The sequence below is a fragment of the Furipterus horrens genome, unplaced genomic scaffold, assembly GCF_987537825.1.
Source record: "Furipterus horrens unplaced genomic scaffold, mFurHor1.1.pri manual_scaffold_6, whole genome shotgun sequence".
Classification (NCBI taxonomy): domain Eukaryota; kingdom Metazoa; phylum Chordata; class Mammalia; order Chiroptera; family Furipteridae; genus Furipterus; species Furipterus horrens.
Genome location: NW_028327176.1, coordinates 119,916,422 through 119,933,129, shown reverse-complemented (window position 1 = coordinate 119,933,129; position 16,708 = coordinate 119,916,422). Strand labels below are relative to the sequence as shown.

General features: G+C 38.4%; 1 protein-coding gene and 1 non-coding gene across 3 annotated transcripts in view; one reads left to right on the top strand and one right to left on the bottom strand.

Moving 5' to 3' along the window:
- Nucleotides 1–1,835: 1,835 nt before the first annotated feature.
- Nucleotides 1,836–16,708, bottom strand: part of KCNQ5 (potassium voltage-gated channel subfamily Q member 5) — a 538,864-nt gene continuing 523,991 nt past the window's right edge. For both annotated transcript variants that reach the window (XM_090282660.1, XM_090282661.1), the window contains 3 exons: nucleotides 7,633–7,764; nucleotides 5,583–5,709; nucleotides 1,836–4,601 (listed from right to left, as the gene is read on the bottom strand). In XM_090282660.1, coding sequence (XP_090138786.1) covers nucleotides 3,639–4,601; nucleotides 5,583–5,709; nucleotides 7,633–7,764 — 1,222 coding nt within the window. In that variant the 3' untranslated portion in view covers nucleotides 1,836–3,638. The remainder of the gene's footprint in view (nucleotides 4,602–5,582; nucleotides 5,710–7,632; nucleotides 7,765–16,708) is intronic.
- LOC150007302 (U6 spliceosomal RNA) lies at nucleotides 6,032–6,138 on the top strand. The gene has a single exon (XR_016512046.1). It is a non-coding gene; the product is annotated as a U6 spliceosomal RNA (small nuclear RNA).

The following is a 16,708-nucleotide window of genomic DNA, read 5'->3' as shown; positions in this document are numbered from 1 at the left end:
TTGTTTAGACATTTTTTTAATGTTTTACTTTAAAACAAATAATCCCAGTGAGAGAGAGCAAAGGAAATTACAATTCATGGTAGCTTAAATTGGATACAGTATTCCTGATTTGTTTTCAGGAAACAGACAATTGCATCATCATACATAACTTTTCCAACACTTAAATGCATGTAATTATATTAAATTAAATTTCTCTTACAAAAACACAACCACGTCATTTTAAGGTCAAAAAAAAAAAAAAAAAAAGAAAGAAAAAAAAATATCAGCTTCTGGGGAGAGAAGGTAATATTTATGATATTTTCTTAAGTGATCCATTAATTTAGTTACTCATGTGTCATTATTTCTTATAGTTTTGCTTTGCAAATGGGTATGAGAATTAGTCAGTTTGTGCCTGGTTTCCTCCTTCCTATTAGACTTGTTTTACCTGCAGATTAAGAACTTTGAGGATCACTGAGTCAACAGGAGGTGAGAAGGCACCTTAAAATAGGAGATAAAGACTTAAAAACTCAGTATAAGTGTCTTACTTTAAACAAAACTTGCAATCTACAGATATTAAGTTAGCTGAACACAATGCAAACATTCAGATCAGACACAACATTTTTTAGTTGACCTCATATAAGGGTTGTTTGCAACCAAGTATTAGTTTGATCAACCCTGCATGTTGAAGAAGGCAGACAAACTTGAGGTGAGAAAGCATGGGGTTACTCAGTGCTCAGCTAAACTGTGCTTTGAGACACCATTTGGGATTGACCAATGGGACTTTGCGAGGTGTAAATGGGAGGCCTCTCTGAATTCCCCAGAGAGAAACACTACAGACAGAACCCTACATTTTTCACACAATGCAACTATCTTTGAACATCCAAGATTTTTTGTGTGCTAGAGTAAGGTAGACACCTTATGGTCATGGCTTCAATGTATAAAAGTTTTTCATAACATGGTTTATCGCATTTGCTATGATTAAGACCTCAGTGATGTTTATAAGTTTTGTTTTTGAATCTTCTGTCTTCAGCAATGCTGAATCGACTATACTGTGTTTGAGGCCGAAGAAGGGGTCCCCAATACATTCAGAATTCCTGCTGCCAGTGGGGTTTGACCCATGACTGAGTAGGTCCAAGAATCAGTGCTGCCTGAAAGTTGCTGCCTCCATCATTTTCCTCCAAGTGCATGACAGGCATTTATCTGGCTTTAGGTCAGTGAAGGGGTGTGTGTGTGTGTGTGTGTGTGTGTGTGTGTGTGTGTGTCCTCCTATAAAGGGTGTACCACAACTTCAGGTTGAGTGGAGATGAAAATTGCATTTGATAATTTACTAAGATTTTGTATTTCAAAGATGAAAATAATTGCTTTAAAAGCTTGATAAAATCTTTTCAACTGGAGTGTAAAATTAGATTCTATCTTTTGTGCCTCCAGCAGCAAAGAAGATTCTGAACGATCCACTCCAGGGGACTGTGCTAGAATTCAGGGGCAGGTGAGAAGAGGAAGCTTTCAAAATTTCAGTGTCTATCAAAAAGGACAAAGATTTTAAAAGGTTGAGAAACACATTTTAGGTAGAGTGGAGAAGCAGTGTTCTTGTGGATGGAGGCTGGTTAAGGCCTGGTGCAGTTCAAAAGCAAAATAGTGGGAGAGAATTGGCAAGCAGTTAATGCAGAAGAAAAATAAGGACAGAAAAAGGGGTGGAGAAAGCCAGTTGAGAGAAAGAACTGGGAATGACTGGTGGACTACAGGGCCCCCTCTTGCTTTTAGGTACCCAGTTGTATCCCTGCTTTGGGCGCTGGAGAAATTTTTCTGGAGGCAGCACTTTCTGCTAAAGATTAAGGGGCAGGGGGTGGAGGAGAAGCTTTTTTTTTTTTTTTAAAGATTTTATTTATTTTTAAAGAGAGGGAAAGGGAGAGAGAAAGAGAAGGAGAGAAACATCAGTGTGTGGTTGCTTCTCACTTGCCCCCAACTGGGGACCTAGCCTGCAACCCAGGCATGTGCCCTGACTGAAAATCAAACCGGTGACCCTTTGGTTTGCAGGCTGGCACTCAATCCACTGAGCCACACCAGCCAGGGTAGGAGAAGCTTTTTAAAAAGCCCTACTGTGGCTAGAGTTGAACTGAATTGAAGCAATATCTTGCCCCTCCTTGCCTTTTGAAGGCGATTACCTTGGCTGAAGTCCTGCTGATCTGAGATCCCTAGGCTGGTTTCTAACAAGCAGTCAGCATTGCTTGTTTTCTGGTAGATACACTTTTTTATTTTGTTTCTCTTGGGCTTTTGCTGTCATGTTATATGATGAAGTTTTTTATTTGCAGACCCTGCCAGTGTCACCTGACTTCTAACTATAAATGTTTATACCAGGAAACTGAACCAATAATTTTAGATTTGGGGCAACATTCTTGGGGAGAATAGAAAATGTTCACTATGGTATAAAAGGAAAAGGAAGTTTTGTTTTACCCTTTCGTATGCAAAATGTACTACATAATAGCAAAAAGCATTCAGGGCATATTCAAAAATAAATACCTTGCAAAATTCTCTGTTCATATATAAGAATAAGAGGTTTAGGTAATTGAATTCCTTAGCAGTACTCATTTTCTAAAAAAATTGAGTTCTTTTATTTTGGTTTGTTTCTCTCCCTCTCACTGCCCTTTGAAGGGAACTCCTTTTCTTGAACTTCACTTAATTCCCGATGTTGTGTTTGGGTTCATCTCAAGCCTTTTCCGTCTCAGAATCACTCACATATCTCATTCCCTGGGATCCTGCCTGTGTATCAGCTCAGTGGAAACAGCTTCTCATGCCTCCTCTTTCTGTGGGCAGTACTGGCAAGCCAGGCTGGCACCACTGCAGAGAGAACATCATACTGGCCGTTCTACTGATCAATATTTCATTTGTTTGTGTAGAAGCTGACCACTTATAAAGTTGATTCAGCTATTAGGGAATATGTTTCCATAAAGTTAAATGTGTCCAATAGTCAGTCTATTTGCCCCACTGTCCCTGGATTTCGTGATTTGCACATTTTCTATTTGAAGAACATTTTCGTCATAAAGAACAACATGAAAATGATGGGGCACGTTGCTTGCTACAGCATTAAGTCACCGAAAGCACACATACTGCCATTCAGATTACATTAATAATAACATGACTGAATAGGAATGGGTTGGCAAATATATCTTGAAATAAGCAGCCATTTCTACTATTCCCAAATCTGCTTTACTTGGTACCTTATTAGCAGCTGTTGATGAGAGCCATTGTGTTTAAATATACATTATGGCCTAATTTTGGAAATGTATTTTGCATTTAATCACAAAGCAGAAATGGCTGAAATTTGAAGGTGTTTACTCCCATAATTCCAAAATACAAAGTCAAATCTTCTAAATGGCCTAATTTTAATACACTCCACAGCGTTAGCCATATTTGGTTTCTCAGGATTTTTAACTCAAGGTACGTTACTAAATGAGTGGGTTAATGTTACTGTACCTTGGAATTTCAGCCATCCCTAAACATGCACTTTCATGCAATTAAAAGATAATGGGCTTATAAACTGCCTTTCATGTTCTTCCTGATTCTTGCAAATTCAACTTTAGAAGGGCTTTCAAAATACTGTAGTTCATGCAATGATAATGTATGGCGAAAGAAACGCTATGCCCAGAAAGAAAACGAGGAACTTATTTCAGCTTGACATGAGGCAAGCTAAGGGCATCTGTACTTTCTCCTGCCTTACAAATGCTCTGAGATGATGCAGATCTTCCAGTCCTTAGAGAGTCTGACGCAAAAGCAGTTTCCCTGGCAGGCTGCGGCGTGGCATCAAAAGTGTCTGTCTCTGTTTCTTCTGAACCCACCTCTTCATCAGTTATAAACAATTTGGATTCCCTCCATTTGGGGTAGAAATCTTGGCTGCCTCTGGAGCCACTTGACTCACTCCCTGAAAGCTGTATATTCAGTTCCTCTGTCGACCTGATCAGGTTTTGTACAGACAAAGATTTGCCCAAGTCCTTGGGCACCACAGGGTGGACAGACAACAGAGTTTCTCCTCCCATGTCAAAGCTCTTCCTCAGAGAACGGTCCTTGGTCAGATTGGACTGTGCAACCTGAACATTTTCCTTGGAGGCAACAAGGCAGGTGGTGACATCAGGAATGCTTTCCTGTAAGCCTGCGGGGTTTGGGTGTAGAGTCTCTGGCCGGGGCAGGTGCTTGATGGCTGGGAGAGGAGGTGGGATCTGTAAAGTTGTTGGGGCCGCTGGCTTAGGTGCCGCATTTATTTGGTTTGCAGTGTTGTTGGTGGCCGCCACCGAGGAGACATCACTTTGACTCAATGGCACCTGTGTTGATTGACTGTGCATAGTAGGGCTAAGCGCATAGAAAGTCTGAGTGCTGAACTCATTTGGTGTCAGAATGAACTGCAGGCCTCGAGAGATGTTGGCGCTAGCAGATCTGGTTAAGCAGCCACTGTTCTGTGCCGAACTGGACAGGTCTTTGCTGTCCACAGGGCTTTGATAATCTGATGTCTGTTCACATTCAAAAGGTGGAATCTGGAATGAGGCCAATGCGAGGGCTGAGGCAGAGCCTTTCCGGAGGACCTGTTGATATATGTCTAGTAGGCAGTCCAGCTTGGACTCAATGGACTGCACCTAAAAGTGGGGAGAATGGTTACATATGACTATAACCTGTTGTAAGAATGGGCTTCCCTTCTAGAAATAAAGAAATGAAATCAGGGTGTGCCAATACAAATACTGAGTGTAAATACAATGCAGACCTGCTCCTTAGTACCATTTTATTTAATTAATTATTTATTTTTTTATTTAGTACCATTTTAGAACGTGGTGTCTAGCAGTGGTAGGGGCAAAGGAGGACTTAGAAGGAGAGGGATGCTTGACCTCTACATACTCTTCACTGGCACCCTTCCCCTAAGTTCTTTAAAATGGATGATTGATATTCTCAAAAACCATACAATTACTGTACGAGTACAACTTGAAGACTCCCTAGCCCAGCCAGGTTGCCTTTACTAAGCCTCTTCTGTGAGGACATACTGGAACTCTAGTGCAGTATAGTAAGGAGCTTATTCTATAATAAAATAAAGGCCTTAGATATCAATCGAAGTGATTCTGAATTAAAAAATAAAAGCACAAAATACTTCAGAATTAATGCCTAAAATATTTATTATTAAATTGGGGGAGCAATTTTATTTCTGGAAAATGGTCTTTGTATGAGATACAGCTGAGGGTTAACAAACATTCAATGTACCATAATTGTGATAACGACCTTTATTTTTAAAAGACTGACCTGAAGGAGAGACAGTGAAAATAACCAAAACACAAATAAAAAATAGATTTTTAAAATCTTACTGTTGAAAATCTACAATTGCTTCCTGTTTGATTAGATGAAATTTTCTATTTCTTATGTGGAAGTCCAAGTGTTTAGACAACTCTGTCTATGCACAAAGAAAATTTAATTATATTCACTCTTTCTTGATTTTATTTCTTGATTTTTTTATTAATATAATAAATATATATTTAAAAATATATTAATCACCAATACATCCAACTGCCTATAATAAGTTCTGATTTAAAAAAATTCTGGCTAACATTTTAACCATTATCATTCAGTTATACCTGTTTTTCAACCTTGACCACCCGGCCGAGCATACTGAGGTCATCTGTGGTCTCATGTTCTGCTGTTATTTTCTCTCGGCTCTTCTTATCTGATGTGATTTGCCCTTTTCCAAGAATTTGATCAACACTATCAGAGAAAGAGGACATCTGATTATGAATGCTGAAGATGGAGGTTACCCTAGGCCAAAATGAAGTGTTTTGAAAAGAAAAATTAAATATAATTATCTTTAATTTATATAAGATGAAATGAAAATGAACTTGTTTCAGTTGATGTCGTTATTTTATTAACATGAGAATTACTCATGAGATTAATTTTTTCATTATCCTGGTGCATGGTAAAACCACTTATGGGTGATCTTCTGGAGGTAGAATTGTCTTAAATTACAAAGCAATTTGTCTGTTTCCATCTTTGGCCAAGTATTTCCTGAATTCAACTAAAAATATAACAAGTGCTCACTTCATCAGCACATATACTAATATTGGAACAATACGAAAAAGATTAGCATGGCCCCTGTGCAAGGATGACATGCAAATTTGTGTAGTGTCCCATATTTTTTTTAAAGAAAAAAACCCAAAATCATAATTATGTTATTTTATACTAATAGATTACTTAATGAACGTTTATTGTACATCTGATATGTGGGAGATAAGCTGATAAGAAAGCTGCTGGAATTCTATTTGGAAAACATACTCTACATTAGTTAGATAATCTAGGTTTGTTTTGGAAATTCTGTAGCAGTTCAATTTTATAAAAATCTTGGGACCCATAGATAGTTCTTTTAAAGGACTTTGAAGACTGCTACCTCTTGGGCAAAGATTGTAACATGACCATAGGATGAGTTAAAACAATTTCCAAAGAGACTCAATCAGCCTAAATGAAAATTATAGTACTTTCTCCTTTTTTGTGTGCTTTACAACTGAATTACCAGGATTACTGACACAACTTTCCAGTTTACTTTATTTGCATAGGGATACAGACAGTGCCTAGCTTCTGTCATGACATCTACTCTATTAAACTGCAAGCTCAAAAGGATGGGTTCCTTATTTTATTAATATTTGGGTGTCCACATTGCATGGCACACATTACAGGCTCAATGATTACTGTTGAAAGAACGAATGAACAAATTGTAATTTTTTGTAATTGATCGACCGATATTTTACTAAGGGTCTAGTATGTCCCTCACCTTGGGTTAAGTGTGCTGTGGGCATATAAACAAATGTTTCAGACTCAGTCCTTGTATTTTAAGAACTGTTTAATCACAAATGCTGGTAAATTGTGCCTGATAGTAAAGCAAGATCCTTAAAAAACTGAATTGACTAAATATTTTGCCTTTAAAATAACACAAACACATAGAGTTGGAATAATATGTTGAACTCAATTCTTTTAATCACATAATAAGATGCTCACTGGAAAGACAGTGTGTGCTTAGCATTTACAGGACATGAAGGAAGGGAAAGGCCCAGTCTTAGTCACATGCAAGGAGAACAGACTTGCAACCAGAAAACAATACAAGAGCCAACCAGTCTTGACTTTGGCACAGTATATCAAGATTCTGAGTGCTTTTATCTCTGTAGTAGGCTTTAAATGTTCTGGGTGGTCAGAGAAGGGAAAAGTCTATCTTTGTGGGCTGGATAATCAGGTGAAGTTATTGAAAGAGGAAGACTAGTTTATTCTTGAAGGATGGTTAGGATTTCAACTATAACAAAACAGCAGCAGCAGCAGTGATAGTTCAGATGACATCAGAACAGCCATTAACGTTTATTGAGCACTCATTTAATGTGTCAACTCATTCAAGTCTTGTGACAATCCTATGAGGCAAGCCCTAACATTATCCTCATTTTTACAGATGAGGAAACTGAGACACTGCATAGTTGGAGGATTTTAATATGTCATTTACATCCTTAAATAAATCTTTGTTAAAAACTATGTCCAGTTGTTCATGAAAACTGAATTAGAATGATGGAATTTAAGTATTTTCTCTACTACAGAGTTCCTCCCAGATAGTTTCTGTGCCTTTCCTTGACAACAAATAACATTTTCATTGCTTACCGTGTTTGAAGGCTCTTAATTCTACACAACATGTCCAGATGACCAGCAGAATATTGTTCAATGACATCTTTTACATCATATGGGCGTAATGTTTCTTTAAATTTTCGTTTTGCAACATGAAATTTCATAATTCTGTAAGAGCAACACATTACTCATTAATCTTCATAACTTCATGAAAAAAGGTACAAAAATAGCTTACTAGTAAATATAAGAAACTCTGGGAAGAAAAAAATTATGCATCAAATTATTTTAGGCTCCTACAAAATGCAGTATAAATGCCTGAGATTACAGTGGACAATTTAAGAATATCTCATGTGGGGCACACTTTGAGGATAGAAAAACACCTAAAAAAGAGACTATGAAGTTTTGCCCCCTTTTAATGTTCATTGAAATCCTGATTTAAAATTAAAGTCAAAATGCAATTCTACCTTTTCCATGCCATCCTCAGAAGTCTACCTAGTGATTACATGCATCATTTGTAAAATATAAAAATTGTTAAAATGGTTTTTATGTACCAATATTCATTAAATTAAAAAAAATTGGGTACCTCAAAAAAATACTTTATTTATTTTAATTTAGAGAGAGAGGAAGGGAGGGAGAAAAAAAGGAGAGAAACATCAATTCGTTGTCTATAGTACTTGCCCTATCAGGGATTGGAACTGCAACCCAGGCATGTACCCTGTTGGGGACTTGAAACAGTGGCCTTTTGGTTTGTGGGATGATATCTAACCGACTGAGCCACATCAATTAGAGTGTAACAACATTCATTTTTGAAATGCAGATGTATCTGCAAAACTCTCTTATTATCTGTAGAAAAAATGTACATTTGTATAGAAATATATGAAAATTTTACTCTATAAATTATTTTTGCAGAACACTGCTTGATTATCTAGCCAAATTTCTTTTGTTTCAGACATAATATACTCATCAACTAAGTTAGATGTCTAAGCTTTTCAGAACTAGAGATTTTTAAAGATTACTGTGCCTTCCCCAACACGGACCCTTTGTTTTAAAACAATATTTTATCAATAAATTCCATGATGTCATAAATAGCTAAGCTACCTTAGGTAACCAATGACTGCGATAACTTGATATAATTCCTAAAGAAAGTAAAGAACCACGACATTTTAATGAGTCTGTGTGGCTTTATTACTTTACAGGTAAATGTTAAGTCTTGGTGTTTTTTCAAATATTAAATGGCTCATCGACTCCCATGATCACATTCATGGATCCCAGGCTGGGAATCAGACAGTGAGGCTCTATGAGCCAAAATTTATTGTCCCTTGGTGGGAAGTGGGAAGATTAGGTACAGATTAGAGTTTAAACAGAAAATATTCACTACCTATTCTAAGTGATAGCTGATTGCAAGGAATCCAAATTGCTTTATTGGTTAAAAAAGCCCTGAACTCTATCTTGTAATTGTATTAACTTCAGATTAATTGTATTCTAATTATTCCTGAATCACTTATCCAAAATACATAGATTTAAAAAAAAAGTGAGGTATAACTGGCATATTACTTTCAGGTGTGCAACAGAATGATTTGATATTTGTATATATTACAAAAGTATCACCACAATGAATCTAGTTAATATTCATCCCCATATATAGTTTCCATAAGAATATAAATATCCAAGAATATCCATAATATTCTTGCTCTCTCTACCACATTTTTCCACCAATCTCTTCCTCAGTCAGATACCTTTTTTTTTTTTCAAAGACATTTAAACAAAGTTATTAGCAGAAAGTAAAGGAAATCTGTTTTAATGGAACTTCTTTAAAAAATTTTTATCCTCACCTGAGGACAGGCTTATTGATTTAGAGAGAGAGGGAGAGGAACATGAATGTGACAGAGAAACATTGATTGGTTGCCTCTTGTACACACCCCAACTGGGGACTGAACCTGCAACCTAGGTATGTGCCCTGACCAGGAATCAAACTTGCGCCCTTTCTTGTTTATGATGAAGCTCTAGCTAACTGAGTCACACTGGCCAGGGCAGAAAAACCCAGAAACCTTCTTTGCTTAACTTCTAAGTAAGTAGCTAATGGTGCCTGGGTGGGCAGGGAAAAGGGAAAATCATCTTTATACGTCCCTAGGTAGGTTTTTGGTTGTCACTGTGTTTTCAACATTACCACTTGTTATATCAACTACTTAACATGTCTTGTGTTCAACAGCACTTGATAAGATATTTCTATCTCCCTTCTAAATTTATGGAAATTAAGATTCAGAAAACTTAACTGACTTGGTCCCAAACTAGCAATCAGTATGAGGCAAAGCCAGGATCCCACCCATGTCTGTCTGGTTCTCACCCCCACATCACCTCCTGGTTTCTCATGGCATCGTTTCTGGAGATGTTGAGATTAACTGAGATCTTTGGCAGTGCTTTCTTGCCCAGGGAGGTAGAAGCCACACTGCATGCAGAGGGACAAGCTTTGGCACAAGTGGATGTGTTTGCGCAGGTTGTAGTTCAGGCATTTGGGGCCCCTGATGTCTGCATGCACCTGCAAACTGAATTCCCATTTTATCTTAATGGGGACCTGCCCTTGTTTCTTGGTACAGAGTTGTGTGAGTTTAATATGAGAACTTGTCTCAAAGTTGTGCATTGCTTTTTTCTTTTCCTTTTACAAATATTTTAACCAAAGAAACAGTCTGAAGGCCTTCAATAGGTAATGTTACATTCTAGCCCTCAGTCATATTTTAAGCAGACCTTAAATAATTTCATTTTTATTTACATAATTTACTGTATGGACTAACCAAATTAAAAGAAAATCCATGTTTTAAAATTTTGGTCAATACTTATAATTTTAATTAACGTTAAATAGGAAATGGATAGTCTTTTATGTTATTTCAGTATGGCCATATAATAATAAGTATACAAAGTAGAGTAGATATTAAAATTCTTAACTGGCTTCCCATTTATTTTTATACATCATTTCACTCTTTAAGTGGTACGGTATTGTTTTTCCCCTAGTGCTTTATTTACAGATATTCCCAACTTCATGTGAAACAGTGCAAGGTGGATTAATAAATATCACTTTAATTATTTGGAAAAGAGGAGTATATGTAGTGATGGGCTGGAGCAGGCTTGTACTGATTCCAAAGAGCTGATTATTACATCTTTAGGAATTTTTCTGCTTGCTAAACACAGCCATTATTAAAAATTAAATTACATAAATGTACAATAAAATAAATTACATTAAAACACAGGTAATATATACTCAAAATTCATCACATCCTAACTATTTTACTACATGTTACTCTCTCTGTTCTTGAGTGGCACACATCTGTTGTGTCTGTATGATGGAGATGCTCTCTAACAGTGTAATATTGCACATCGCTCCCAACTTCTTGTTCGGTGATGTCCCACTGATATTGTGACATTAGCTTTGGCAGCAGTATTTACACCATGGAAATCAGCCAACACTATAAATCAGGGCTTTAGCCTCTAGGAGAGCTGATCATTGAGTTTACCAGTGCATTACTGAGTGTATAAAATCAACTCACCTATTAAGAATTAAGTTTTCTAAAATGGAGCTCAAATAGATTTTCTTAACTGGCTTTGTTGTGAGTTGAAAAGAAAAACATTAAAGAGGTCTGAGGTGAGATAAGAGAATTCTAAATTGGGTAATATGTTTTATAAATGTGGAGGGAATGTTTAAAAGTGTAAGTACTTTTTAAAATTGATGAAGGAGAGAGAGAGAGAGAGAGAGAGAGAGAGAGAGAGAGAGAGAGAGATTGATTTGTTATTCCACTTATTTATGCACTCACTGGTTGCTTCTTATATGTGCCCTGACCAGGAATTGAACCAGCAACCTTGGCGTATCGAGACAACATTCAAACCAATTGAGTTACCCGGCTGGGGCCTAAAAGCATAAGTATTTTTGAAATAAATATATAAAGGATAACAACAGTCATTTTTCCTTTTCTAAGGGGAGACCAAGCATGCACTAATAGCTCTCAAAACTCTCCCCTCCTTTCTACCTGCACTACTACAGCCTTAGAAAGAATAAAACTTTCAAAATACAAAGATGACCATGTTACTCCCCCGACTCCCAAGAGCCTCCATTGGTTTTCATAGCCTATTGGGTAAACATCAAATTCCTTAGCACATTCTATAAGGCTATTTATGGACTGGCCCCTGTTTATCTCCCTTGCTTCAACTGCTCCCACTTCCTCCTTGGAATCTGAGTTTCCAGCAACAATAAAATATTTGTAGGTTCGCAAAAACACCATTCAGTCAAACAAATACATCAATTATTTGCATATGCTATTTCCTTTTTCTGAAATCCTATGATATCTTTAAGACACAGCTCTAAAGTCACCTTTTAATGGAAATTTCTGTAATTCTTCCAAAGCAGTTAATCACTTGTCTATCAACCTCTATTTTAGTATGTAACATACCACATTATAACTATTCGCTTATATATCAGCCTCCTCCACTAGATTGCATGAGGTCCTTGAATGCAGGGCTGTGTCTTTTCCCCTTGGTAAACTCCACAGGGAGACTCAGTGGGCAACTTGAGTGGGCAGAGGGTAATGGGTGGAGAGAGCTCCTGTCTTCTCTCTCCAGATGCTCATCTCTATTCATTTCTCTGCATGAAGTTGCACTCCAGCCCTTCTGGATTTTCTTGTCACCAAAATGTTCATTTCTCAGCATTCAGTCTTGGCATTGTACTTAAAATGTTAAGTGTTCCAGACTCAAGTCAAGCATTGACTTCTCCAGGCAATCTTTCCTGAAAGCCGCCCAGGGGCAGATGGTCTTGCTCTGTGCTTTCAAATGTGCTGTCATGTAGCTGAATCTGTGACATTATATCCCACTCACTGGACTTAATATCAGAGCCTGGTTTTCTTACCCTAGCATTTCATGCAATCTCTGGCCAGTGCTAGAGATGCAATAAATGTTCACTGAAGAAATGAATGAGGATTAGCTACTCTCTAGCTGTTCAAAGTTGTTTGTGTTCTGTGATAACGCAGACTCTTGCAGAGATCTTCTAAAAAGAATGCCTTGGAATAGATCTGAGGTCTTCAGGCACATTTCAGGAACAGCATAAGCCTTTCACTCTATTTCATGAATACTAAAATTCTTTCTAAAGTAGAAGAAATATTCATTCATTAATAATCAGGACCCTGCCTGTTGAGAAAAGTTATTGAAATAGAACTGTTTCTGAAAATCATAAAGATATAATATTATTTTACCTTAGATGACTGATATAATTAGCATTTCACAAAGCAATTAAATCACAACAATAAGCTGTCATTATGAGGTAGTAAAGAGAAAGACAAAAACATTGAAAGTCAAGGAATAAAGTTGTAACTACCAAATGCGAAAAGTTTGATGGGATAGTAATTATACAGGCCAAATAAATTTTTAGTATCATAGGACCCTCAAGAAACAGAGATGAAAACATGTAGCTAAAGTCTAAAAAGAATAAAACATTAGTTTTTTTGTTCCCAAGAGACTGTTCCAAGTGCTTCCAAAAATCATGTCACTCTACTGGGGAGTGAATGTGAGGCACATGCCCTGGGGTTCCTGATCATGTTATCTGTTGTATGATGATCCTTTCTGAGTGGAGACTCCTTGTCATCACGGTCAGGTGATTTGAGCTGTTTCTATCATTCAGTTATCTCAGCCTCCCTCCCTCCACCCAACCCCCACTTACTTCTCCAGAGACTGGACATAATTTTCATGGTCAAAGTTAGAATGGAAAACTTGAGAGACTGAGCTAAGCCCAAGAAAGCATCTCTGACTGCTTTGTGTTGTCATCCCTGGTCCCTGCAGCACTTCCTCATTTCCCTGGTCATCACTGGGATGTCTAAACTGCTTCTGTCTCTAGCATGTAATGAATTTGACCCAAGTACCCAATTCGCATCTATTGGACACAGAGCTATCTTGTCCATCTCAACTTAATGTCAAGGTGTCTCCAATAGTGAGGCCCTTGCTGGATGGCTGGCGCTACATTGAGTATTTTATCTGTATTATGTCAACTTGAAACTCTAAGAATTTCCCACCTTTGATATTTGGGTCAAATGAAAGCTCGGGAGGTTGAGTAACCTGGTCGCACAACTGGTCAGAGGCAGGTTATTACTGATGCCACTCCACTAAGCTAGTGCCACAGGGTGGGTCACGACAGGTGACCGTGTAAAGGTTAAGGGAGACATCTAGGCTAACAACTGGTCTGATCTCCCCCTGTTGTCTGTACTCTGACAATCTCACACAAGTAAATCCCAGGCCATGTTAAGTCTATTCAACTGAATTCCATCTCTGTCTTCCCAAAGGGGATCTTATGCTTGGAATGCACCCTACCCTTCAGACTGACCACCTTCATTTTCTCAAAGGGTCCTCTCCAGGACCCAGTCCATGGCTAATGTGGGTTCTCCATCCCCCCAAGTTGTAATGTTTTCCACTTTACCACAAGTTCTAGGGGCCCTCTGCTTATTATACCCCAGATGTAGGATATACCCATCGGTCTTACTGTTGTAGTCAGTTTTGCTTGACAGTATTTCCCAGCTACTAGCTGCAAGTGCACAATGAAATTGTGTAAACAGAAGGAGTGAGCAGCCCATTTTCTGGTTATTTGCAGGAAGAAATGAAGCCCAGTGTTCAGTAATTCTCAATTTCAGGAAAGATGTGAGGGTGCTGAAAATGGAAGAAAATGTCCTAAAGTAGCTATTAGACTGAAATTTGAAATGCTTTTCAATTTTTCGATTTTTTTTCTTCAAGACCATTGCAGTTCAGCTAGTAAGACTTTTTACTACAAAGTGAGGGGAGGAAGGAGAGCTGGGGTTGGGGGTGTCCTGGGTTGGCAGGTGGAAGTAGGAAAGCTGATTTCCCGTCTGCGTTCTTGTGTAGGCTAACCTGTATATTATGAATCTTGACTCTGTAAATTCAACTGGGCATAAATTCAGAGCAACTTGTAGTCTACAAAGGATCAGATAGTAAATGTTTTATGCTTTATGGGTCATGTTGAAATCATTCAGCTCTGTATTGTAGCATGGGAACAACCATAGACCATAGCAAATGAGTGTAGATATGTTTCAATAAAACTTTATTTACAAAACAAGCATTGGATTGGCTTTTGGCCCCCACTCTAGTTTGCCAACCCCTGGTCTAGATAAGAGCCATGAGGAAATGCCTTGAGGCTGGGAATAAACAAAATCCATGAACTGCCCCGAGGCAGAAGACCTTGGTGGCCTCTCACATTCTTATTAAAGAAGTTTAATATAATCCATGCATTGGTTGGCAGGAAGGAATGTTTGAGCAAATCATTATAGAGTAAAATTAGGACCTTTAGAATGCATTTAATGATTAAGATGATAATAATGTCAGGCAGAACTTTATAGCATAACCCTGTGAAAAGCATACTGTTTTCATCTCCATTTTGCAGGTAAGGAATCAAGCACAGAGAGGTTAAGTAAATTGCTTGGGGATAAACGTAATGCTCTTACTATTGTCTTACTATTAAATGTTAATGTTTTAACATCACATAGAAACAATAGAAAAGATACTTTGGTGTGAAATGGCTCTCTTTACTCATGTGTGCCTGATACATAATAGATGCTCAAGAAAATTTTGCTACAGTGAATGGCCTGTTCTTACAGGTGTTGTTGGAAGGCCCTTTGGAGGCCTGACAGAAGGCGGAGGAGTGAATTACAGTCTCATTGGCTTTTTCTCTTCATGAGGGTAAATTGTGCTGGCGCTAATAAAGCAGCAAAGAGCAAAAGGCCCTAAATTAACCAGTCTCCTCTGATGCTGCTGGGAATCAAGAAGCTGGGAGTCTAAGGGAAGGAAACCTGTTGCACCAAGCTGACATGCCCCAGCATTACCACTAGAGGGGGAAAAAGATTCATCACAAATCTAAACTAGCAACTAGTCTTGAAATTGAAGGAAGTATGCTCACAAAGTGTTCTGAGCATGAAGAAATAACTAAAGCAAAGTTAAACTCCGGGTGGGTTATATTTACATCTATACACAAACACATATGCTCTTATAAGGAAATGTAGGTGCATTTGTTGTGCTGCCATGAGTTATAAAATCTTGCAAAAGCCTTGTTCCGGGCCTCTAAACCAGGGTAAAATCATTGCATATGAATATGCAGAGATAAGAGTGATTAGAAAACAGAAGCAGCAGTGACTGTTGCTGCCACTAAACAGATGGAAGGGCCTGGCCAGCAGCCAAACCGTGTATGGGGCGGACAGGGCTCAGCCAACTGTGAACTGAAGAGGCAGATTGATTGACTGTATAGACAGCCGTCTTTCCCAAGCTTGGCTGCTCACTGGAATCAGCTGGGGAGCTGCAAAAAATGCCACAACATACATGGGTCTCACCTCCAGAGACTTTTGTTTTAATTAATCCAGGGTGTGGTCCAGGAATTTTATAAGACTTTTCAGGTGGTTCTAATGTGCAGCTCAGGTTGAGAACTACTGAAATGGGCGTGGGATTGGGGTAGTGGGGGTAGAACAATCTCCATAGTCCCTTCGTCCATGCATACATTTCCTAAGGCACACGACTTAGACTTATACCCCTTAGGCAGAGTGTCAGTGTACCTTGGTGTCCAGCCTCCAATCAGAACCCAAGTGCTTCCTGGCTCTCCTCCCCTGAGTCAGGCCTGAGGTTTTCATGCAAGAAGTTCAATTAGTTTTTCAAAGGACTACCTTTGGAGGGAAAAGGAGTGCCAGGTGACTCTTCATTCATTCTTTTTTTTTTTTTTTTTTTTCAGATTTAATGTGTTTTATTGATTAAAATATTACATTTGTGCCGATTTCCCTTCCCTCTGCTCCCCTCCACCCGGTGGCCCCCCTCCCTCCAGTTGTCCCCCCCTTTTAGATTATGTCCATTAGTTGTGCATACAGTTCCTCCCAACCTCTCTCCGTCTATTCCATTCCCTCCTACCTTGATCCCCAATTCCTATATCATCTCCCTCCCTTTCCCCATTTCCCCTCCCTGTTGACCTCCCCCCAATATGTTTCCCGTACCCACAGTTCCTTTTCCACTCTCGTTGCCTATTTAGTTTGCCTTTGTTTCATCTCCCTAGCTTCTGTTTTTTTTAAACCAGTCCCTTTAACATCTCATATAACAG